The sequence below is a fragment of the Pungitius pungitius genome, chromosome 12, assembly GCF_949316345.1.
Source record: "Pungitius pungitius chromosome 12, fPunPun2.1, whole genome shotgun sequence".
Classification (NCBI taxonomy): Eukaryota; Metazoa; Chordata; class Actinopteri; order Perciformes; family Gasterosteidae; genus Pungitius; species Pungitius pungitius.
The window spans coordinates 11,630,738-11,655,353 of record NC_084911.1 but is presented as its reverse complement, the minus strand read 5'-3'; the positions used below and the strand labels follow the sequence as shown (position 1 = coordinate 11,655,353).

At 43.3% G+C, this 24,616-nt stretch overlaps 2 protein-coding genes across 6 annotated transcripts in view; one reads left to right on the top strand and one right to left on the bottom strand.

Annotated features, from left to right (window-relative positions):
• Nucleotides 1-4,810: 4,810 nt before the first annotated feature.
• On the top strand, nt 4,811-22,430 carry cntnap1 (contactin associated protein 1). The gene is made up of 24 exons (XM_037477074.2): nt 4,811-5,568; nt 9,156-9,257; nt 9,723-9,916; nt 10,207-10,360; nt 10,706-10,909; nt 11,186-11,370; nt 11,511-11,660; nt 11,806-12,067; nt 12,610-12,759; nt 12,844-13,018; nt 13,208-13,314; nt 13,424-13,546; nt 13,791-13,994; nt 14,077-14,233; nt 14,314-14,441; nt 14,551-14,724; nt 14,840-15,058; nt 15,158-15,397; nt 15,503-15,742; nt 15,851-15,978; nt 16,109-16,202; nt 16,320-16,550; nt 16,638-16,682; nt 19,116-22,430. Exons 1-24 carry the CDS (start codon nt 5,508-5,510, stop codon nt 19,313-19,315), a joined length of 3,927 nt encoding a protein of 1,308 aa, XP_037332971.1. The 5' UTR covers nt 4,811-5,507; the 3' UTR covers nt 19,316-22,430.
• A 64-nt stretch (nt 22,431-22,494) lies between these two features.
• ezh1 (enhancer of zeste 1 polycomb repressive complex 2 subunit) overlaps nt 22,495-24,616 on the bottom strand; it is a 12,282-nt gene continuing 10,160 nt past the window's right edge. For all 5 annotated transcript variants that reach the window (XM_037477077.2, XM_037477078.2, XM_062566089.1 and 2 more), the window contains 6 exons: nt 24,595-24,616; nt 24,391-24,486; nt 24,214-24,295; nt 24,048-24,128; nt 23,848-23,932; nt 22,495-23,705 (listed from right to left, as the gene is read on the bottom strand). The exon at nt 24,595-24,616 is cut by the window's right edge and continues 157 nt beyond it. In XM_037477077.2, the coding sequence (XP_037332974.2) occupies nt 23,636-23,705; nt 23,848-23,932; nt 24,048-24,128; nt 24,214-24,295; nt 24,391-24,486; nt 24,595-24,616 (436 nt within the window). In that variant the 3' untranslated portion in view covers nt 22,495-23,635. The remainder of the gene's footprint in view (nt 23,706-23,847; nt 23,933-24,047; nt 24,129-24,213; nt 24,296-24,390; nt 24,487-24,594) is intronic.

Genomic DNA, 24,616 nt, shown 5'->3' with positions numbered 1-24,616 from the left:
TTCTGCATAGCTACGTGTCTTGATTTTGTGACACTGAAAAGTTTAAAAAGTCCCCTCAGTTAAAGTGGCAGGAAAACATTAAACATAATGTGACACTGCACACAATGGGACTCTGCCATTCACAGTTAAATAGGGCTCGCCTGAGAGAATATAAAGGAGAAGGAGCCTTTGAGACATTTGATCTTTATAGTTCAAAGCAGAGAAAATACAGAGAGAGAGAGGAGCAGAGAGGGCACCTCACATCTCAAGCACCTATACACTAATGCATGGGTAGAAATTCCAGCTCATAGCCTTTTATACATTTTTATTCCAATGATTTTTGCTTTATGATGCAAAGATTCCTTTAAGTTCTCACATTACTGTCGACGCAGTCACAGCTATCTTTCAGCTAAAAACAACTAGAGCTGTGAACAGAAAAAATAAATAAATAAAATAAAAGCAGCTGTTTAATCTCAGATAACCAGTCATGCAGACACACTAAAAAGTTAAACTAAAGGCACACTGTACTCTTTCAGGTCAAATCCTAAAACATGTCATCAAAGTTTGTTTATTACACATGTGTTTTTTTTTAGGAAAATGCATGCTACTACATAACCTGTGTATGTGTGTGTTTGACAGGCTTTGCCCAGGCTGTTGCTAGGTGCCTTGTTCTCTTGGGGGAGGACATTCATGGATGCAGAGGCTGTGGCTTTTTTAAATGTACAACCCCACACAAACTCCTGACTGTACACCACAATCACTCTGTACACCACAAACTCCCCATGGGCTTCTTCATCAACGGTTCATCATCATGCACAATATCCACTCCAACCACAGACTAAGGATCTCACTTTCTCTGTTTGATCGGAGGACGCAGAGGAGTTTCTGATTTGACAAGGTAGGCTCAGTCCTTTTGGTTTATGACATCCTTGCAAACCGATCCTAAACAATTAGTTCCTACAGTACAGCTTTTGAAAGAAGTACGTCTTCCCTCCATTAGCTGCATGGATCACAGCCCTCCTCATGCCTCAACCCGACCCCACCTGCAGGCTGTGAGTGAAGTGGGGCCCAACACGGAGGACACAGCGTTCTGTTGCCCGGCTGCCAAAGGCACTTGATTCCATGGAACTGAGCTGAGGAGGGGAAAGAAAGTATGCATATCTGGCAAGATTTTTCAATGTGTGTGTGTGTGTGTGTTTGAGTGTGAGCATAACCCAGTACACTGTAGAAATAAGTCAGCAGAACTTTTGGACTTGCTTGCAAACGTGAGAAAACTCTATTCCAGGTTCATTTGTGCAACTTTCCAGTGTCCTTTTGCGACTAAATGAGAGAAGCAGTCAGCCTTTTGAACACAAAATCGAGAAACATTGCTGTTTTTCCAACATGGACACCTTCGTGCTCGGTCATTTGGCGTGACCTTTTTCATCCTCACTCATCATCATCGCAGCTGCAGCTGCCAATCGCTACAGTCAGCAGTTCACATCAAACAAAGGCCAAGGCCGAGCAACAAAAGAGAGAAGACAGTGGGCAAACAAACTGGGAGGCAGACTAAATAACTGCGGCTTGTCTGCTGCGTGAGGGAAACACCAACCAGCGGTGTCTGTGTGTGTGTGTGTGTGTGTGTGTGTGTGTGTGTGTGTGTGTGTGTGTGCTCGCGTTGGCAGCAAACACAAGAAACAAAAGTGTCTCAGCTCCATGTTTCTTCACTACGTCGCAGCTGTTTTGGGTATTTCACACAGGTGTCACTTCTGTCATATATCTTCTCTGTGGATAGATCTACTTGATTCACACCAATAGGTGTCATAACTTGTACTTCAACACACATCCCTTGGTTGCCTAACACACTAAAGTGACGATGAGAGTTTAGATGGTTTACGGACTATGATGCTGTAGAAACCCAGATTAAAACCACCAATTAAGTTTCATTTAAAGCTTTGTATTATGCTTTTTCATCTACGCAAGTAAGCAAATGAAGCTATTTACAAAGGCGGCAAATAATTTGGAAAATAGATATCCTGGACAAATACAGGTGAGAGCCAATACAATTAATAAGTAACATTCCCATAATCCCAGGTTTTAGTTAAAACTAAACTAAGTGTTTTTGTTCCCTCTGAATAGTGAGTAGTCAAGCAGGTTGCAGCAGCTGTCTTGAACACGCCAGTTGCGTTTACACTGGAGAGAGACCTCCAAAGGTCAGATCCCAGACCGGGTTTCCTCAGCTGGCCTCATTTTCAGATTGGCCCTGACCAGCAGGAGGTCATAGCATTGTATGAACACCTTTAATAGCCCATTTTCTTTGGAGCAGATTGCCTGGCAGTTTGCAGGGACATCAGGTTCCCATATGTGGGCAAAATAAACACCTGTCTTAGAGTCCAACTAGATCACAATCCTACTGAATTTCCCGTCCCCACAATTTCATCCAGCAACCGTCAGCTTCACTCACTACTGTTCTGTACACGACACATCAGATACACATAAATGCAGCCAGTGCTGACAACACTAAACTAGCCGGATTCCTTCATCCATCTTCATGACGAGAAGCACTCAGCCATGATCAGCAACACTATCTTTTGGAAACATCTGGGCGTGAGGCATAGCTCTCTGTTTGTGAGTGTGCGTCGGTGGTTGTGGGCGTGGCGATTTATGTCTTTGTGTGAGACTGCCAACTGTTAGCAATTGTTTTGGTTCCCTCAGCACATATCCTATGCAGCGTGGCCGGCAGTGGCGCCCCCACGGAAAAATACACTCAAAGGCAATGGGGGCAAACCAAAGCACAATCTGATTCCACAAACAAATCCCTGTGAGAAACAAGCCCGTCACCGGCCTCCACCTGTGGAGTTTGTTTGTGCATCTGTGTGTTTCTAAAAAAAAGTTGGAGAAGGTGTTGGAGGATTGGTTTAAAGTGGAATTAAAACAGCAAAAGATCACATGTCTTGGTGCATATGCGTATTTTCAGCTCTGCTTCAGTAGCTGAAAATAATCTGCCTTGTTTTCCTGTCAGAGTTATTTTTCAACCCAAACAAGTTTTTCATTCACAATTAAAAGGTGCAGGAGCCAAATTTGGAAGCACTTGGTCTGCTGTCAACATGTCGACGGGGGTGTGGGGGAGGGAGGGAGGGGGGGCATGAGCTGATGGTGCGAGCGGCACTAAAAGCACAGCCTACAGTGAATGTGCTGACAGAACTGATGATGTTTACCTGGGGGAGGAGACCCAGAGGGATGTTGCTAAGCCTCTGGGACAGACGGTGTCGGGCAGCATCATCAGGTGTTGTCCCCATATGAAAGCAATGGGGAGACGCAGCTGTCAGCTAAGCAGTGAGACACGCTCACATGGGCAAACATACACTAAAAGTACCCACAGCCGGCCCGGCTATGTAAAAGACGCACAAAAAGGCTCTGATTGCTACTCACTACAGCAGAGAGGGACTTCATTCTTTTCTCAGGTGCACGTTATTCCAGTACATTTTTACTTGAAGATGTTGGTCTGCTGTTCTGTAATTGCAAATGCAGTTTAGCAGCAGGAAACATTCTGTTTGATTTGACTTCAGCAGCTACCATACCGTGTGAGAAGCAGAGATCCATGTCTGATCTTAATCTGACATCTAGTGGTCAGTTGTGGTTTAACTAGAAATACTACAGCAAACTGATCATTTGGTTCAGACAAATACCAAAAGAATCTACTGATGAATTACTTTTCATTTCAATTATAGACTGAAGCATGTTTAGGTTAATAAGGAGAAAAATATGTAGTATTTTTTCTTCTTCCTTGAAACAAGTCAGGCGTTTTTGTCAATAGGTGGAATTATTTGACCTCAAAGGAAGATTTATTCCTGCATTGAAAAAAGGACATTTAAAGTACTGATATTGATAATTTTATGCCAAAACAAGCTTTGCTTTGTGAGTGAGGTTAGGCGTTGGAAAGCCTGAAATACATTATGCCAGGAATTCTGTCCCTGGTTGCTCCTGTTAATCAGTTTATCACTTAAGCCTTTGTGTTGCTTTTTCTCCCAGATGTGTTGTTTAACCCCAAACAAACCTTATTAGCACTCCTCAACCGGTCTCTATGGTTACTATAAGGTCAATGGGGAGACAGATGGCACTCCAGTGCAACCACAACACATGTAAGCTAGTGGATGTGTGGGAAAGAGGGGCTGCATGTGTTTGTGTGCACCGCAGCAGCTATCAGGCAACAACATGTGTTCCTAAACTCTTTTACTCATGGTGATTAGGCCACTCCCTGAAGACATTCAATTATTTTACATTTAAAATCGGTGAAAAAAATAAATGACATGAGTTATGGGAAATAATGACGCACTGTCATTGCACCAGTATTTCTGTGAAAACATGTGGATCACTGTACAGTTGCAATGCGAAATCCTGAATATTCAGAACACATGAATCTCCACTTTCCACTGCAATTGCAGAATATTTTGTGTCTGTCTTGTGAGGTGAATAAAGATTTGATCTGGAAGTGTACTCGTTTTGTTCACCATTGTTGTCTCTCTGCAGATATAAAGCTATGCTCTTATGGTATTTCAGAAGGGAGACCAGTGCCAGGGAGCTTACAAACTACCAATCTGATTTGATTGAAAACACGGTAAATCCCACAGTGGCCCAGGCATTCAATCTCACATCATCACTCACACTGCCGTCCCATAAACCTTAATCTCAAAGCCTTTTTTGTTTTGTGGTCAATGTGCCACCCATTGCCACAAATCCCCCTCTGCCTCAGTTTCATCCTGCCCCCACCACTCTGTGTGTGTGTGTGTGTGTATATCATGGGGATGAGTCTGAGTTCAGGCACAGCTGGCATCGTCATCCAGTAACCCGTTTTTGAATGCACTGGGATGCACAGCGTACCTGGACAAGGTCAGACAGACAAACCGTGGAGCAGCCTGCTTGTTCACGGTTCTGTTGCTAATACCGGATATTAAACGTCCATGTTATTCTGGGGTTCAAGTTTCAAATGTTTTTTTCTCCTGGAGAGAAATTCTGAACCACCTCCTTGCGTAGTTAGCAGCAACGAAAGGTGTGCCCACCGTTTTTGTTCTTGACCTGTTCTACAAGACTCATTTGGAGATTGAAGGCAACTTTCTATTGAATTCTCTTGGAAATATAATTTCACTCTGCGTTGGACTGAAAAAGTTTTTTTTCGGACAGCCCTGCAGTCTGCTCGTCCATCCAGAGGCACCAGGGGGGAAACACTGTCCCAACTTCCACCAGGCTTACATGCGTTCTGCTTGTTAACCAATATTATTATGCAGGATCCAAGCCATTACATGACGGTCATGTAAATGAAACAATCGAAAATCTAATAAAAGAAGAAGTGCGCGCTCACGGCGAAGCGCAGCATCAGCACCAGCGTCTGATGCGCGTCCCCGCCCCGGTAGAGGTTGCCCGAGATCCCGGGAAGAGGAGTTGGAGCTGCGCGAGTTAAAGTTGGGCTAAAGGGGGGTGAGAGGATGCTGCAGAACAATCTACGGTCTTATTAACACAGCCTTTGCGGAGAAACGTGTACTAACTGAAGGATGCCTTGCAAAATACTGAGCATATGCCTCTTATTTTTGGGTTTTCAACATTGCTCATCACGTAAGTCTTGTAAAACAGCAATTATTTCTCTATTATCGACTGCTATAATATTATTAGAATATGTCAAATTGTTTCAACATGCCTTATCTGCATACTGTTTATCGTTCGATCATATGGGTGAGAAAAGTTGCAAGATAACATGTGGAAAATACCACTGGAGGGTTGAATGTAGCCCGAGGTGTTGAGATCGTTGAAGGGCAACGCACGCTGCGATAAAATCAGCCTTTTAAGCACAGATCGTCACATTTCACTGCTTGTTTTGGGCTGCAGGGATTTTAGAAAAATGGATTGCTTGTCGGGATCACAAGTAGAGCGGGCACGCCGTGTCAGTCCTGCGGAAGGTGTGCATGTTCAGCAGTGCGCTCGGGCTGTCTGCATTGCAGTGCTTTCGCTCAGCCAGAGCGCAAGTTTCTGCACCACGAGGCTTTAACTCTCGACTTGCCCGCAAAGCACGTCGCTGATCGGGAGAGTGTGTCGCTGCTGACTTAATCTTATCTCCAATTCGCTATGACAGAGTGTGGTGTGTTGTTGTGAACACGTTATCAAAGTGGTGGTGCAGCTGGCAAGGCACAGCATCCTTACCGGGACCAGCCCACTGCAGTACTTTTTCTCTTTTTTTTGGGATGCCTGTGTTCCCTCCTGCGTACTCGCGATATTGGATCAGCGAAGCAACCATGTGCTGGGTTTAGTCTTTGACAGATGTGACTGTGTTTGGGGCTAAAATTGGCCCAGGGCAAAGGTGCAATATACCCTTCTATCCCATAACGTTTATGCATACCAATGAGCTTGACGCGTGATGTCACTGTGAAGAGGGCCCCGACTGTTAATTAACCCTGTACTGCACTTTGCGTGACTCATTAGTTTCTTTACCAGTGAGAGAAACAACTCAACTCATCAACTGCATTGTCAAGCTGAGCCAGGTCCACAGGACTAGCTCATGGTTACTTAACATGTCGTCCACCTTTATGAGCTTTTTTTCTTTTGGGTTATTCCATGAAAATATGATCACTTTTCTTATGATGCTGTTGACTCAAAGCGCTGGCATATAGCCATCTTCATTTGGTTATTAATAAGTGAATAAACTGAAAAGACTACTTTTAACTGGAAGTTACTAAACATCATTGGATCTTAAATTGCTTTCCAGTAGGTTTGGGCCTGTGGATTTGGGCTTGTTGTACGTCCTGTATTTTGTTGGACAGGCTGCCAGATTGCAATGGAGCCTCAGGTCCCACAGCACAGTGACCCAGCCTGGGGTGTGGCTGAGTCTCACTCAGTGAGTACTGTTTGTGTTTGTATTCGTAAATCTCAACCTCCTGTCATGGTTAGCATCAGGAGATTGTTTGGTCCACGTGATTGGACTCGATAGAGAAGGAGGAGCACGTTGCTTTGCGTGGAAAGTTGGCTCTTTTGGACAAGCAATAACTCCTTTTTATGGTCTAACTTTAAGTCGGAATATGATGTGCTGCCTGGCAGACACCACCCTCTGTGTTGCTTGCCCGGCTATGAATGATTGATTAGAACCCCTTTAATGGTGCATCATATAATATCACTCCCCCCCCGATGCGTATATCCGCTGCAGCATTCGCAGCAGTTGTTTGATATATTATTGCATCTGTATTCACTGAATCTGGCTGAATCTTCAGCTGTCACGTACCAGAGGCTGGTGGCAGGGAGAGGAGGCGCCCCGCCGCATACTGTATGTAACCAGCAGTAGCAATGTGTCAGCCCAGACAGACCGGCCCACACTTACAGCAGACTGATGATTCAGCAAGAGTGGTGCTGGAGCTCTCCACTGCCACACGGTTCCCCACAGGCCCTTAGTGATAAATGGAGAATGAGGCGACTCTGGGTGTTGCAGAGGGAATGGCCGGTGGGTCTGGTGGGGGTGGGGAATGACAAGAAGAGAGGTGTGTGCCTGGTGACTGGATGCTCTGCACAGGCCTCAGGTACACTTTCCTTACTGCATCATGACAACGCCCTGGAGGGAAGAGAAAAGTAGAAAATATCAAAAAAGAGTATGAGGTAATGGAACAGCGTGAGAAGCAGAACGATTGGGTGATTTAATAGAGATACAAAAAAAAGAGAGCACGTCATCGGATGGGTGGGGGTGACAGTCCTGCCTGAAGGAGGAGCTGAGGAGCTGGGTGGCCTGGATTAACCTGCTGCAGTCGTGGGTTGCAGCTGCCCTTCACATTTAAAGTCAAATTTCTTTCTTCATAAAACTGAGAAATCAAAACAACATCGACACACTTGAACCCATTAGCTTTAAATCGCCTGTGTAACTGCAGCGGTGCTGAAACATTTTTTGAATAGCCATTTGAACAGTGACTCTTTTGAAATGGCTCGGCAGTGTAGTAATAGATTGATTCAGCAGAGATTTCTTATTGACCATCTCCAGCATAGAATGAAATTCTGTATGTCAAAGATGGAGAACCAAATCCTAAAATAGCGAGATGCAGAGGCAGAAAGTCAAGGTCACATTTCCTCCACCTGAATGAGCAGCATGTCCTTCTGAGGGAGCTGACAGAGCTCATGTGACAATGAAGAAAGGAAAACTGCACGTGCTCTGGCTCGACTGCTTCATGTGCTATTTCAGACATTGTGAGGCTGAGGACAAAAGCTCTCCACTTCCTTTGGACCTCGCTGGGATCGCTCAGTCTTCTGCTCCCTCACAAAGTTGATTTATATTTTAATTGATGCAGCACCTTCATCACCCTGCTGCATCGGCAGCCTGCATAATTATTCTGCTAACGCCTCTGTTTCCATCCACTGTGCAACGACTCTTTGTGACCTCTGGGATCAAAAACCAAGGAATTACAAAGAAAGAACTTCTGTTTACGAAATAACCAATCCACACACTGCACACTGTGCATATTTGTAAAAGCCATGCAGCATATCTATTTAGAAACATTTGGGAGCATACACTGGCACTTAAAATGAGACATTGTTTTTTTCCCAGCGTGAGATAAGCGCATTGCACGATTACCCACAGCAGTGACACAAGCAAGATTAGGTAGAATTATGGTCAGTTTTAGTAGCCATTTGCAGGGAAACGACCCTGAGCAGATAGCTGCACCATATGCACACACACACACCCATCAACAGCATGACAAAGCAACATTTTGACTCTCCTGCTTATGAAACTGCATCCAAAAAATAGATATTTACAGACACACAGGCACGCACACCCACAGAGACACTCATGTGACGCAGCAACATTTCTATTCGGCCTGCTGCACAGGATCAGACCTCTTTTGAATAAGGAAGGGGGGTGGAACGGCATGACTTACACAATAGTTTATCTCAGAGATAGCGTGCAAATTCAGTGGCTCTCAGTGGCATATTTCGCAACTCGTCCTTCCCATCCTGTGAAGAAATGTAATATGGTGCGTGCTGAATTAATATTTGCGGTTTAGTGGTGCATGAACTGACCTCTAAATTAAAGTGAAAATGGTTTGTTCTTAACAAGCTGCGCAGTGCAGTTCAAGTCTGTTGCCCAGAACTACATCATTTTGAAAACTATGTGAATCCTGCATTATGAGAGGTTTCTTTTTTCATTACTGGTCTTATTCCTTATTGTCCTGCAGGAGAATGTGTTGATCCACTGATCTCCAGCCTATACGCCTCCTCCTTCCTGGCCTCCTCCAGATATAACTTTCTTTACTCTGCCAATTTTGCCAAATTATACGGTAAGTTCCTCATTCTAGTGCCTTTGAGTTAATCCAATACCTTTACATTGGCAGATGGTTTAGCATATCACAGAAATGCACAGCTGTCCAATCACTAATAATGCAAAAACAACTCCAGTGCAATTTTATTTACAGATACTGCCATATGTGTTTGGGGCCTTTTAGCTTCACGTACTTTTGTAAAGCTACTACGTACTCACAGATAAGAGGACCGTAGATGACATAAACTAGCGACCAACGAAACACCTGTAGCGATTGTGGGACCTTATCTGAGATATTTTTACTCGTCAGTTTGATTTTAGATTGTTGATTATTGTCCAAATCACAGACAAAACAGTACAGCATATTTCCTTCATCTCACCCTACTTTAAAATGGCTGCCACAAGTTAGAATTTAAATTGCAGTCACTGTGGCTTTGTGGCTGTCACCCCTCCAGTGAAACTGTCGTTTTTTTCTCCCCCTCAGGCAGCAGTGGCTGGTCCCCGTCTCCGAGGGACAGACAGCCATGGCTGCAGGTTGACCTGGGCAGGAAGTACCGGCTGGTGGCCATCGCCACCCAGGGGACCTTCAACTCGTATGACTGGATCACCAAGTACACCCTGCTCTATGGAGACCGACCGGACTCCTGGACGCCGTACATCATGAAAGGAGGCAACTCTGTAGGTGTCACTGAGCCAGGATGGTTGGGGGCGGGACGAGGGCCATAACGGGGATGAGTCGAGGATTAACTAGTCCAATCTAATCTTCAGCCGGCGTTCTATTCAATTCATTGTCACTGGCAGTGTAACAAACCCAGCGCGGCATATTATCCCTCTCAACACTCACCAAGCTGATCTCATCATCAGTTCATCTCCAGTCCCTTGATAAGGCGCTTTTGCTCCATTGATAAACACCATTGCAGTGACTCAATAACTCTCTCCCCTTATTTTCCTTTCCCATCTGTTTGCAGACGCTGCCTGCGAACTGGAATTATTATCAGGAGAAGAGGAATGTCTTCCATTACTCCTTTACTGCTAAACACATTCGTCTGCTGCCTCTGGCGTGGAACACGGAGAATGGAGGGAAGATCGGTGTGAGGCTGGAGCTGTATGGCTGCTCTTATGGTAAAAATGACGCTACCAAGGGACTTAGTCTCTGATTCAATTCCAGGGACATTTTACAATCCCAGTGCTTAATCGCATTTGATAATATGCCACTAAATATGAGTGCCAAAAATGCTACAATATGTTCCTAGTTAATAAATGACTGAGCTCAGTATCACCAGATTCTTACATTATTATACGAGCTGGATTACACATCTGATGAGCTCCAGGAAATGTGCCATGAAGCATTTACTCCCATAATCCTTAAAATAAATAAAATTAATACCACATAAGACTGAATATGCAAGTCACATCCGCCGTTGTGAATTTTGAAGCGTTGAGTCCATTTTTAAATTTTGTCCGCAGATTCCTATGTACTACAGTACAACGGGGATGACTCCGTGGTCTACATGTACCCAGAGAAGAGGTCCCGTACACTACAGGACCACATTGCCATAAACTTCAAGACTCTGGAGCAGGACGGTCTCCTTTTACACAGCGAGGGGATTCAAGGAGACCTCTTCACCTTGGAGTTGAAGAGAGGTCGCCTTTACCTGCACATCAGCCTCGGTAGAGCATGATTTTTCTGATCTTTTAAAAGTTAAACCATTTAGAGTCAAGGGTAGAGAAACTATTTGAAGGTGACACAATGACATCTTTCCCATAAAGAAGTGGTTTTACGTTAATCCTGACATAAGCCAAGTTGTCTCAATAGATTGCTGGTTAGGTTGTTGACCAGAGCTTTACATTTCAGTATTTTATGAAACTGAAATTTGACATTAATTTGTGCTAATTTGGAGTAATTTCTGAATTTTTTTTACATACCCCCGCCCCTTCTTTTTTCAGGAAGTAGTGTAATACACAAGGTTGACGGTCGGACTACACTGAGTGCTGGCAGCCTTCTTGATAATCTGCACTGGCACTATGTGACCATCAAGCGCTATGGTCGACAGGTGAACTTCACAGTGGACAGTCACACAGTCACAGCCATCTGTAAAGGAGAGTTTACACACCTTGATCTGGACACGCAGGTAACTCAAAAACGTATCAGATCTACGTGTAGTTATTAAAGAAAATGATCAATGACCTGTCTGCTGTATACGTTTTTTCAAATACTTCTTAGTGTCTACTAGTACCTACTAATACTGGTTCCTTAATGCCTTAATCCTAGTTATATGTAGGAGGTGTGATAGAGCAAAATCTGCCTCACCTGCCCACAACACAAAATTTCCGGGGCTGTCTGGAGAACGTCTTCATCAATGGTGTCAACATCATCAACATGGCTAAAAGAGAAGAACCGGAAATCCGCATCCCACGGAAGGTGAAGTATACCATGATCATCCCAGTAACATCACTGGTTCTAAGGATCTCCATGAATTATAGCTAAACAGAATTACAAAACAATACCAATGCCAGCAGATTAAATATTTTCTCTATAACTCTTTTTTTCTTGTTCTTACCCTCAGAAAAAGATGCATTATGCCTGCAGGGACATTCTGCTCAAGCCGATGACCTTTGCTGGGCCCAACAACTATCTGCAGGTGCCGGGCTACTTCCGGAGGCCCCGCATGTTCGTCAAGTTTAAGTTCCGCTCGTGGGACTACACGGGGCTGCTAATGTTCACACGGTTCGCTGACGACCTGGGTGCCCTTGAGCTGGGACTGAGCGAGGGACAGATTAACGTCACCATATTCCAGCCTGGGAAGAAGAAGCTCCAGTTTGCTGCAGGTGGGTTCATTTTCATTAACAGGTATGACAGAACATTTTTTGGAGCATTTTAATGCCTAATTCCACGACCCGACTCTTAGTTACTGTAAATATCAGCTGAATAGAAGCTCACCTCTCGTTAGCTAATCTCTTTAAGGTTTTCAGAGAGTATTTAAAGGCTGTAAAAAGAGTCTTAAACTAATAAATAGAATTGTATAAACAAATCATGACCGGCGTTTCTGTCACATGGATGGAGTGCGGGTCGAAGGCAGGGAGGACTCAAACGCAGAGTTTCCAGACAACGGTGCTCTTTAATTATTCCAAAAAGGCAGCCGTGCACCACAGAAAGGCAGACTTAACCTAGACAGTGACGCAACAGGGGACAACAGGCGCACAGGGCTTAAATATACTAGGGAGGTGCAGGAGATTGGACACAGATGGAAACAATCAGGCAATCACAGGACAAGGCAGGAAGTGAAGCTAACCCAGGGACACAAGAGACATGAGACTACAAAATAAAACAGGAAGAAGAATCAAACCGTGACAGTTTCTTCTATTTCTAGGCTACCGGCTTAATGATGGTTACTGGCACACGGTGGACTTGGCAGCCAGAGACAACCTTCTGACCCTCACAATTGACGAGGAGGAGGGCTCTCCACTGAAGATCACTAATCCATTCACCATTCGAACAGGAGACCGCTACTTTTTTGGAGGTGACAGGATGACCACTGTTGACAACTCGAAATCGACTTAGAAATCTGTAAGGTCCAATACATTTTTTGCTTTCTTGCACTTAGGTTGTCCAAAAACCAATAACACCATACGGAAGTGTGAGACCAAGCTGAACCGCTTCCACGGTTGCATGCAGCATATCTTCATAGACAATGAACAACTTGATATCGACATTATTCTGCAACGACAGTGGGGGCGCTATGCAGAGTTGTTGTTGGGCACTTGTGGCATCACCGATAGGTAAGAAGTATCACCAAATTCACAATATGCAGCATAAACCATATTGCACTGATATGAATGAATTTAATTATTAATAACATTGTAAAACTACACAAGGAAACGGATGAACATGACTCTGCAATACTTCTTAATTTGCAATAATCTTCTCAAAGTTCAAAGTTCTAGTGAAGGTATTTCATTTGTTAACAGATGTAGTCCAAATCCATGTGAACATGAAGGCAGATGCATCCAGTCCTGGGATGACTTCATCTGTCTGTGTGAGAACACAGGCTATAAAGGAGAGGTGTGCCACATGTGTAAGTGTTGGCTAACAATCTTTTCACTTCACTTTGCAGTGAATTAAACTTACCCCGTACCTTATTTCTTCCTAATATTAACAAATTGATCATCTCTCCTCTTGACCAGCGGTTTATAAAGAATCGTGTGAGGCTTACAGACTCAGTGGCAAGTATTGGTCTGGAAACTACACCATCGATCCTGATCTCAGCGGGCCACTCAAACCATTTGAAGTGTACTGCAAAATGAAGTGTAAGTAATCACTAATAAAATACTGATCTATCAACACTGTGTGTTCAGTGTTTGCTAGACCCTCAACGTGCTGTTAATAATCCCTGTAACAATAAATGTGTGCATGCATTTTATGAGATATTACAAGGCCTTTTGAAACAAGATAGCGCATATATTACTCTGTGTGTGTGGACATTTTCTATTTCTTGCCATTGCTTTTTAAAATGAATTCCATCTTTCCTCCATTGGTTGTGCCTCTTCACAGCATATAAAGCTTGGACGGTGATTCTCAATGACCGTGTGGATGGTACAAAGGTGACTGGGAGTTCAATAGACCAGCCGTACATAGGAAACGTCAACTACTGGAACGCCTCCTGGGATGAAGTGACTGCTCTAGCCAACACCTCTCTGTATTGCGAGCAGTGGATCGACTACTCCTGCTACAAGTCCCGTCTCCTCAACACCCCGAGTAAGTCAGCTCAGTCATTTGGTGGCGTGCTTGTGGAAAACAAGACATACAGTAAAGCAACCGCAATCCTTTTTCAAAATAGACGGAAGACCTTTTGGTTACTGGATTGGTCGTAACAATGCGAGTCACTATTACTGGGGTGGAACCTTCAGAGAGGTTCAAAAGTGTGGCTGCGCCATCAACCAAACCTGCACCGATCCCAAGTTCCAGTGCAACTGTGATGCTGACTATAGACAATGGTAAGACATGGGATTCATTTTGAGCTTGAATCTGTCACACTGATGGTGAAGTCTAAAGATCCCCCGCTGTGGCTTTTCAGGTACTCAGATAAGGGCTACTTGGACTTCAGAGACCATCTGCCTGTTAGGAAGGTGGTGGTCGGGGACACCAACAGGACCGGCTCAGAAGCACAATTCACCGTCGGGCCCCTCCGCTGCCATGGCGATAGTGAGCATGAATATTATGTGTTGTGTTCACACATTGGTGTTCTGATTTGTTGAGGTGTTTAGATTTTTTTTAATGCATACACAATACATTTATTGTATGTTTTTCGAAGGAAACATCTGGAATACAATAGCCTTCACCAAGCCCACCTACATAACCTTCCCGACCTTCAGGCCGGGCTCCAGCGCAGACATCTCCTTCCACTTCAAAACCTACCGTGACCACGGCGTGTTCTTGGAGAATTCTGATGACCAACTGCGAAACTTTATTCGGATAGAGATGAATAGTGAGTTGAGTCATCTGTTACCAGCGAGCTATACTCCTGACACAACTGATGAATATTTAACAAAAGTAAAAAAACATCAAAAAACATCTTACCCGTGTGATCTTCTTTCTTCCAGGCACCCATAACCTGCTCTTTGTATTTATGGTTGGTGACGGCATCGTTAACGTGACACTACGCTCACCTGTGCCTCTCAATGACAACGAGTGGCACTTTGTTCAAGCTGAGATTAATGTGAAACTGGCTCGCATCAAGGTTGATTATCAGCCTTGGGCTGTCACACGTTTTCCGGGTCAGACTTTCGTCACCATGAAGTTTACGCACCCTGTCCTAGTAGGTAGGTTGACTGTGGTAAACTTGGATATTTGGACATACTTCTGACTCATTGTATCCTTTCTAAACTTTGACTAAAGATGTAAACTATTCTTTGTATCAGGTGCCGCCAATCGCACACTGAGGCCTTTCTTGGGGTGTCTTCGAGGGTTGCGGATGAACGGTGTTCCCCTTGATCTTGAGGGGAAAGTAAATGAAGAACAGGGTATAAGGAGGAACTGTACTGGACAGTGTCTCAATACTTCATTACCATGCCGAAACAGCGGCCAGTGTATAGAGGGCTATGCTTCCTACACTTGTGACTGCAACAACACAGCTTTTGATGGTTTCTACTGCCATAAAGGTGAATTCATGCATGTTTCTGACAAGTACCTTAGAGTAGTAAGTGACATCATCTGCAGCATTTCTTGGCAACTGATATGTAATTTTCTACTGATCTTTTGTTAAGACATCGGAGCGTTCTTTGAGATTGGTTCTTGGCTGAGATACAACATACGGAAGAAGCCCATATCTGACGAAGTAGCATGGGCCAACTGGATGGACCCGCATTATGACAACTTCAGCCTCGGTTACAACGACACAGCAGATGACATCGAGTTCAGTTTCAGCACCGTTCACACGCCAGCCGTGTTGCTCTACATTAGCTCCTTCGTCCAAGACTACATTGCCATCATCCTCAAGAATGACGGTAGGGGAAGCTCACAATCAGACTGTGAGAATGTCAAAGCTGAGTCGGAAACCCTCAAAACTCCTGCAGGGTTGATGTAAACGTGTGTTATTGATGCTCCCTCCATAGGTAGTGTGGATCTGAGGTATAAGCTGGGCCTCATAACACACAAGTACCAGCTGTCTCACCGAAACCTGGCAGACGGGTACCCCCACTACGTGAACATCACCAGACACAACAGAACCATTAAAACACAGGTTTATGCTCATCTGTGGTTTATTATTTTCAGTAAAGTAATGGACTTTGAGCTTAGCTTAGCAATAGCATAAAGACTGGAAACAGCTAGCCTAGCTCATAAAATCTTTTTTTATTTTGACATTCCCACAGGTGGATTACATGGAGCCCATCGTGGAAAAAATAGTCCTAGTGGAGGACGCTAGGTTTGACTCTCCAAAGTCCATGTTCATGGGCAGAGTGATGGGTAAATATCACATTGACCAACTGACTTCAGGGCTCTGTTTTCATTTAGCTGACAGTGTTGTTATAATCATTATTAAGTGGGAATTCTGTTGATGTTTTATTGTGTCGACTCTTTCAGAGGTCGGTGACATTGACTATGAGATCCAAAGACATAATGCTCCTGGCTTCATAGGCTGCATTTCCGGGGTGAGATACAACGTCTACGCCCCGTTAAAAGCCTTCTTCCGTCCGAATGAAACCGACCCTCCGGTAACGACGCAAGGCTACGTGTCTGAGTCCAACTGTGGCGCCTTCCCTCCCATCCTGGGTTATGTACCATGGGAGGTTGACCCTTGGTTTACCACCATAGGTTGGTTTAGATGTTCTATAACACCTCTGTACACAAGGGGATATCAATCTGTATTCACCCACTTACTTGTGTACTTTTCCCTTTCAGAGTATATTTATATCCACGATGACCTAGGCCTGTTTTGGATAACAGGTAAGATCTGCTTCATTATAAACTTGCTTCAATTAAAAAAACCATTAAAACAGTGTGAATTAGCTGTTTATTCATTCTTAACACCTGCTTCCCCCCCTCGTTTCTGTTTTGCTCACTAATTCCCTCCTCTCCCAGATGACAAAAATCATTTTTGTCAGTACCAGGGGTGCGCGGGCAAGGAGGGAGGACTCAGATGCGGAGTGTTCCAAAAATAAAAGGACTTAAATAGTCAAAAACAAACTCAAAATCACTCCAACCAATAAGAAGGGAAGGAGGGGAAAAAAAACTAAGACGGGGACCTGGACTTGAACTAACAACGACATACACATACATGACATGGCATGGCATGGCATGAGACAAGAGACTCACAGGGCTTATTGTGTATTTACACAAGGGAGGTGCAGGTGATTGAACACAGCTGGAAACGATCAGGCATGGCAGACAATCACAGGGGAAGACAGGACAAGGCAGGAAGTTACCCAGGAACACAAGAGACATGAAACTACAAAATAAAACAAGACAAGAACCCAAACCGTGACAATTTTAAACTCTCTTTCATTCTTTCCTAAATCCTATTATCTCTAATTACCGCAGGGTTGTCACGTTCCAATGTGGACGTTTAATTGTTCCTTTAGGTGTCAAATGTTTTGTATCTCCAATGCATTATTATTGTACCAAAGATTAGGTTGAGGTCTGTTTATTTTTTAATCTTTAGGAGTGAAAAGAAATAGACCTGAATGTCCTTGCAAGAGAAAAAACTAATCGTTGGCCTAAATATTAATATTGTATATACTTATTCTACTATTTAATCTCCATTATAACTCTGCACCGTATTACAAGAGGAGTGTTGGGTGCAGATCAGCGGTTTGCAGCACAGCATTACAGATGATGGAAAAAAATGAGAGCAGTACTCGCCGATGAGCAGGAGAGGCTAGAGTCTCAGGATTAAACTGCGACACAGACTGTCTGCTCCATGCCTGTCTGAGACCTTTACCGGATCCGCTATATTTAGTCTGCCTGGCCCCAGCTTACTGTTCAGCATTGACAGAAGCAGATTCAGTTTAATAGATCATTCCAGATCCAGAGTATTTATGCTACTGCTTGAGGACATCAGCATGACATTAGTAATTGGTGTGCCTTTCAATCATGTTCCCCCTCTGGTTTTCATATATCGTTTCTGTCTCCTAAACGGAGCAGGATCAAAACGGTTTTGAAGAAGTTTAAGAAACTGCCATGCGAAGACATATATTTCCTTCATCTGTCCTGTGACAATATCACTTTAAGAACTATTTATGTTCCTTTAATTGAGATAATAAACCCGAGGTGCTGAGGCCTTTCCAGACAAGCATTGACTCACTGTCAACATTTCACCAGTCCATTACACAGTGAACACACTGACAAAGAGACCCGAATACATTAAATGTAATGTCTCCAGATCCATGAAACAGGAAACCAAAGCAGGAACCGGCGAGGACGTTAAAAGTACCCAGATATGATAACGACTGAACAATTAACTGGCTCACAGGCAGCTTCTCTCTGAATACTCAGGCTCGTCGAGCAAGTGACCATATTACAAATCCATAACTCATTTTGCAAGCTGATGAACCCTTTAAAATCCATCAAACTAGTAGCATCTGAGATCTTATTGATCAGTCTCAGGGTGATGCTCTACAGGACAAGCACATAAGAGCATATCACCTGATCCTCATCCTGGAGTACAGGGCCTGGCTGGCTCCAATATATGTCTTCAGGATGTTATGTATAACTTGTACTCATTGAGTAACCTTACAATCAACCTTGTATGTTGTATTCCAGTTAGCCTTCTGTCGACCAAACAGCTGAGTACCAGGGGGGCAGAACTGTTAGTTTTAGTACTAATTGTTGTGAAAACTCATGCTGATACAATATTACCATGAAGACCTCTAGACTGACAGCAAGCTGGTCTCTGTTCACACCTAGAACCACTGTTTGTAGTAATTACTCCCCCAGCCTGCCCATGACTTCCTGAAGATCGTGTTGTGGAGTAAATTCCAAATCTCATTTATCTAGTTAAATGTTCACTACTTACCAAACACGCCTATTTGTAATACAATATATCTATACAGAATATATAATTTAAAAATGTTGCATAGTGCATCAATGACAATTGAATTTCTTAGTAGGTGAAATGCATAAACACAGTAAATACAATGCTCAAGGCACCATATGTTTTTGCGAGAAATACAAATGATGATGCATTCAGTCATAATATACACTGTTCTGTATGATGTCTGGACTGACCAGCTGATAAAAAACAGACCTGGCTGATAAAATGCAACAACATAACATTCAAAATGTAGTCAGCTGTTCTTGCTTCTCATCAATATGGCCAGAAGCACCTCTTTCCTTATTGTATTAGAGATTAACTCTGACTCTGCCCTCTTTATCCATTAGTCATAGCCATCCTGGCGATAATGCTGCTCTTTGGAGGCCTGTACAGCATCTATGTGTATGCGTACCAGCAGAAGGGCAGCTACCGCACCAACGAACCCAAACACCTGGAATCCCCCAGCAGCTCCAGGCCGCTGACGGAGACCCTGAGGAGAGAGAAGAAGAAACTCCCACAAATTGAGGAGGAGTTCAGGAGCGACTAGCATCAGAGGACCTTTGAAACAGAGGGTGGGAATTGACTGGGGGTTGGGGAGAGGGAATTAGCACTTAAAACAACCACAGATACCTGGATTAAGTTTTCTAGTTCTGTCATTGTCTTTTCATTTTTTTTACATCTTGGTTTGTGTTTGTTTCCCAGGGTTGAGTGGGATCAGATGCCTGGTGCTCTACACAGTTTATGTATTTTGGTGAGGCTTAAAAGTTCACATCAAGCCCCGTGTTGCGTGAGTAGCAAACAAGTCTCACACTGTATTGCAGGGTGAAATACTGAAGTGCCTCATGTGAGCAAGCTTGATCTGAAGTAACATTATGGCTTATTCAGAGAGGGGTTAGACACAGTGATATAGGAATTTAAGGGATGTCATGTTACATTTGGAACATTAGTTGAATATAATTTAACTCTTTTAACCATTGATTTTTTTTCCGAGCCACTTTCAAGATCCATTAAAGCTAAAAAGATCTTACTGTGTAGATCAATTGCCATCCAAGATATACCTTTTGATGACAATCTCCCACAACATTGCTGAGGATTTGTCTTGTGATTTGAGCAGGAAGCCTATCTGAGAACAGGCGAACTAAACCAGTGCTAAAAAAAAACAACCTCAGATCACAGACACAAATCTTGTGTTAATGAATAAAAACATCCAACATAGGGAAGAACGCACTGACAAGCATGGTGCTTTAAGAATCTACATATAGAGATTGTAAAAGGTGTACACGCTTATATTTGTTGTATTGCAGCCTATTACACTGCATTGCCTATGAAGTATGGCACATGGAAGTGGTTCAGCATTGCCATAGTTTTCAATAGATACCAGTATGCTCAGACTCTGGAACACATTCTCAGCTGTAGCGCTTAGAGTGTGATGAAATGGAGACATTGTGTACTGCAGAACTCCAAGCGCACGATGAGGTGATGGAGCTCAGCAGGGAGGTAGGGCGACCTACATTTCCAAGTTGTCATTCCTTCTGTCTTACTTCTAGTCTTTTGTGTTATGGTCCGGCTGCCAGTAGCTTGGTGCTAAAGAGAGTTTGACTTGCGTAACAAAACGGATCCATCTTCCCACAATCCTTTTCTCATCCCTCATCAAGAGCAGCTTTTCGGGAAACGGCTGCTCCCGGTCGCCACGTGAAGGAGCACACATATCAACATACATGCACACACAGTAACAAATGTACAGAGGACCACAAGAGTGCAAATGCTAATCTTTGACTTCCAACTCATACCGCTCTAATATTTTTGCGTATTGCTCTAGGAGAGCTGACCATGCCGTCACCGTGCTGCTGCCGCTTATTTTTGCCGCTTTCAGTGGAAAGTCTCAAATTCTACCCGTAAACTCCAATGAAATATTCTTCTCTGACAAGGGGAAATTTAGTTTGATGTGTGGTGCAACCAAAGCTTCAGGCTGCCATCGCTCACCGCAGCTCTCCTTGATACTAAAGCCCAATTGTGTAGGTCTATGTTGAAAAAATCGTAGAAAACGTTTGTAACATATCAGCTTTGCATTTGTAGAGCATGACCGCACTTTGCAGTAATATGCAATAATATGAGCTTCTTTTGACCACCAATGACGCTAGCGTTTAATTTGCAGATGCACAATAGCAAGTAGGATGTAATGAATGTATACGTGATTATACAAATAATGTGTTCTTTTTTAATTGTTCCTGTGATTTCTACAAAACAAATTGAAAACAGTTAAACAGAGTGCTTTGAATGTAAATCCTCTGACTGTGTAACGTGAACGCGACATTGAAGCCCTGCTCAAGGGGTTTCATTGTAGGCTGCTCAGCGCTAAAGGTAAACTTATTCATGGTAGCTTTTCAGAATGCTCAGGATAAGGGAAGTAAAGACCATGTTCTCTGTAGCACTAATACACCTCCAAAACTCAGCATTGTTTGTTTCCACCACAAAATAATTGGCAAAAGCTGTGCAAAATTGTACAGTGAAAGGATGTAAAAACTGCAACTGCCATAACGTCACTACTTCCTAGCAATGTATGAAGATGAGTGTTTTTAAGAACGGTGCAATGTGGTGAATGAATATGAAAAGTGAGCAAACGGAGTGAACCTGTCGGTTTGGGATTGACACCAAGAATAGTTTGTGCTTTTGTTTAATAGACAATCACCACTCAAAGTCCATAATAGCCGCAAGCCAACCGACTTGGGCTGATTATGCTTTGTCGCCTATTAGGAATAAGTAAACATGCAGAATTTAAATGTATAAACCTCACTGTACTCAGCAGACTACGAACATTCAGCCTAGCAGTGTCACTCACTAGTTAATCCTGCGTGGTCCCTGGAGCGTGTGTATGTGTGACTGAAGGGATGCTTAGATGTTTGTGTATTCGTGGTTGGCCCACCAAGATACGGATGTGAAACAACGACTGGACAAAACTCGATCATGTGCACTCATGCCAACCGTCCATCTTACTCATTGTCGTGCACTGACCGTGGAACAAGGAGACGGAAACGAGGCCTGCATGTAGCTCATAGTGTCCCTCCACGTTCAGGCTTCAGCCATTTGCAAACTTCAAGCCTGTTGCTGCTCGTCTCCGATGTGAATGAAAGGGATTAGGAAAAAATATAGTCGGTAGAGGGAGTCGGCCAGAAGGCTGTCAGCTCGAACCGGCTATCTGCCGATTCCAACAAAATGTGTATCTTTTCCAGGGCTGCTTAGTGCTTCCTGAAATTTAGCCTACAAGTAAAAATAGACTTTAAATACAAAAATAAATGTTTGTAAGGTTACATTTTGGCTATGCGAAAGTTATTATTTGTCTTTAACTTTAATTCAGGTATGGAAAATGCAATACCTAAAAAGGCCTTGATACTTTTACATACATACATGAATCTGCAGATAGCCCGTGATGTAATGGATAATCCGGCAGGTCAGAACACTTCTCTGCACCATCAAACAATAATCCTTCTGCTACAGGTATCAGAAACCATTATTACAGTTGTGTTTGTGATCACGCTGTCATTTAGGAGTTATTTTCTGTTTGTAAGTCAGGTTGATTTTGTTTTGTAATACTTTCACTGTAAATGACCATTACTGTGTAAATCAATGCAAAGCCAAACTCAATAAAAGAAGCTTGAAGGAAATTGTCAATGTGTTTTGTAGGGTGAGATGTTTTTTGCACACACAAATGTACACACCAGAAAAACATATTTTAATGTATAAAGTTAAACTTTAATTGTTATAGGCAGACACTGTACATAGCAGTAAACTCCATTTTGTTCATCCCTATTGTGAAAGATCTCATTTTAAAGTGGGCTTCAATGTTTTCTAAATGAAAAACAGGGTGGACATATGAAAGAAATTAGGAAAATTATAAGAAATATATTTTACATTCATATGTGGGCGACTAATATTTGGTCACACTGATCATTTTTATTTTCTCATGGTATTAACCTTGCAAAGTTTACCTTCTGCAACACATCGACAATATTTTCAGCTTTTTTCTGTGTGGAATCATTTGGCACTTATAAAAAGGACAACTTTTACTGTGCTATTTGTTAATGCATTAATTACTTCCTTCACAAAATGTGAAGTCCTCAAGATCATGTAAACATGATGTGCATGCACGTTGTTCAGAGTACCAATAGAATGGGTTAATACTTGAAATGAAAAGAGGAATGAGATCTCTCCACTATCATCACCAGAGGTTACATTCAGTCAGTCGGTTTCTAGTCTGGTCGCCTATTTTTGCAGAACAATTCACAGATGAACATACAAAGCTTTGGAACCTTGTAAAGTTCTTCTGTAGAACAGGCAGCGGGTAACATCACACTACGATACGGAAGGACTGCAAGCAGCAGAATCTGACTGAAGCTAATGCTGTGACTAACATTGTTTATTGGTTAATTGCTTATCCATGAGACAGCACATGCATTTAACTGAGCATCATTAGGTACGATGTAAAAGCTTGCATTACGTATTGAGAAGTCCAACAAAAGCCGGTCTATGAGTACAGTAACAAAACTACTCTAAAACCTCTATGCTTTAACAAGATGAAACAAAAACAACATGTCATCATCGTACGGTAAACAGATTAATAGTATTTCCACTTTAAATAGTTTAGTTTCATAAGCTTGACAAATATACTCTTGCAGGTAGATGTGGGGGGGGGGGGGGGGCAGATGAGCAGGAGAGCAGACTGCTGTCACTGAAGAAGGTGGCGTGAGGGGTGTAAGCAGGGCAGCAGCACCAGCAAACAGATGGAAGGGACAGAGGACAGAGACACAGACTGTCCTGCTGGATGCGGCGCTACAGAGAGGGACGGAAGCATTAGTGGGCGGCTCTAGGGTTAGGCAGAGGTTACGGAGGTATGCACCCTTTCTAATCCCACATATTTAAGGGCATCAGCCTGGCTGTATCTGTGGAGGGAAGAAGAACAGTCTGGGTTAGTATACGGGGGGACTACGGAAAGTGGTAAGCCAGTCACAATGTACCGCGAGGCCTGGTTTCTTTCGTTTTACTTTGAACCTGCTGGAGTCACTAAAAGGCCTGTGACTCTACCTGTAGTCAAAGAAGAGCTCCTCTCCTTGCCGTATTGCTCGTTTGGCAAAGATACCAATGCGGTGGTCTCCATTCACCATTACAACTGCAACGGCAACAAGCACAGCATAAGCCGACTGGTTTCGTCCCACAAAAGTCATCTATTATGCACTATTATGCACGTTGAACCCCATGGCAGAAACAAACGGATTGGGTCATACCTTTTGCGTAGCAGTTGGGATTAACTGAATGATTTGCAAAGCGGATTTTGTTCCCCTTGCGCGTGGCATCCACGACAAAGTCTGCCGACACACACGGAGTGCATTGAGAAACATGTAAAATAACAGTGGTAAGGTTGTGAGCAGTGGAGGAATGGGGAATACATGCCATTGTTCAAGTTGAAGAGAAAGCTGGACATGTATTTGTCGTAGATCCTTCCACGTCGGTCCGCCTCATCCTGGGAGATCAGCTGCTCAAGGAAACACGCAGAAAATATATGAAAATATATATACATATATATATATATATGAATACATATTTCAAAATTGACAAGCATGTACTTACCTCTCCGCAGTATTCAGAGATGAACTCATTCTTCTGAACCGGCTCTTTGATGAAGGTGCCCCAACCGGCGACGTCTGACGGCGCCAGAAGCAGGTGCTGAGAGATGTCAAATGTAGGTTAAGTCTCTGCAAGTCATTCATAAGTGATCTGAACTTTAAAAAAAAAAGGTTTGAAACAATTGGACCTTCAGCTGTCCTTGTGTACCTTTTTGAGGCCTCTCTGGATG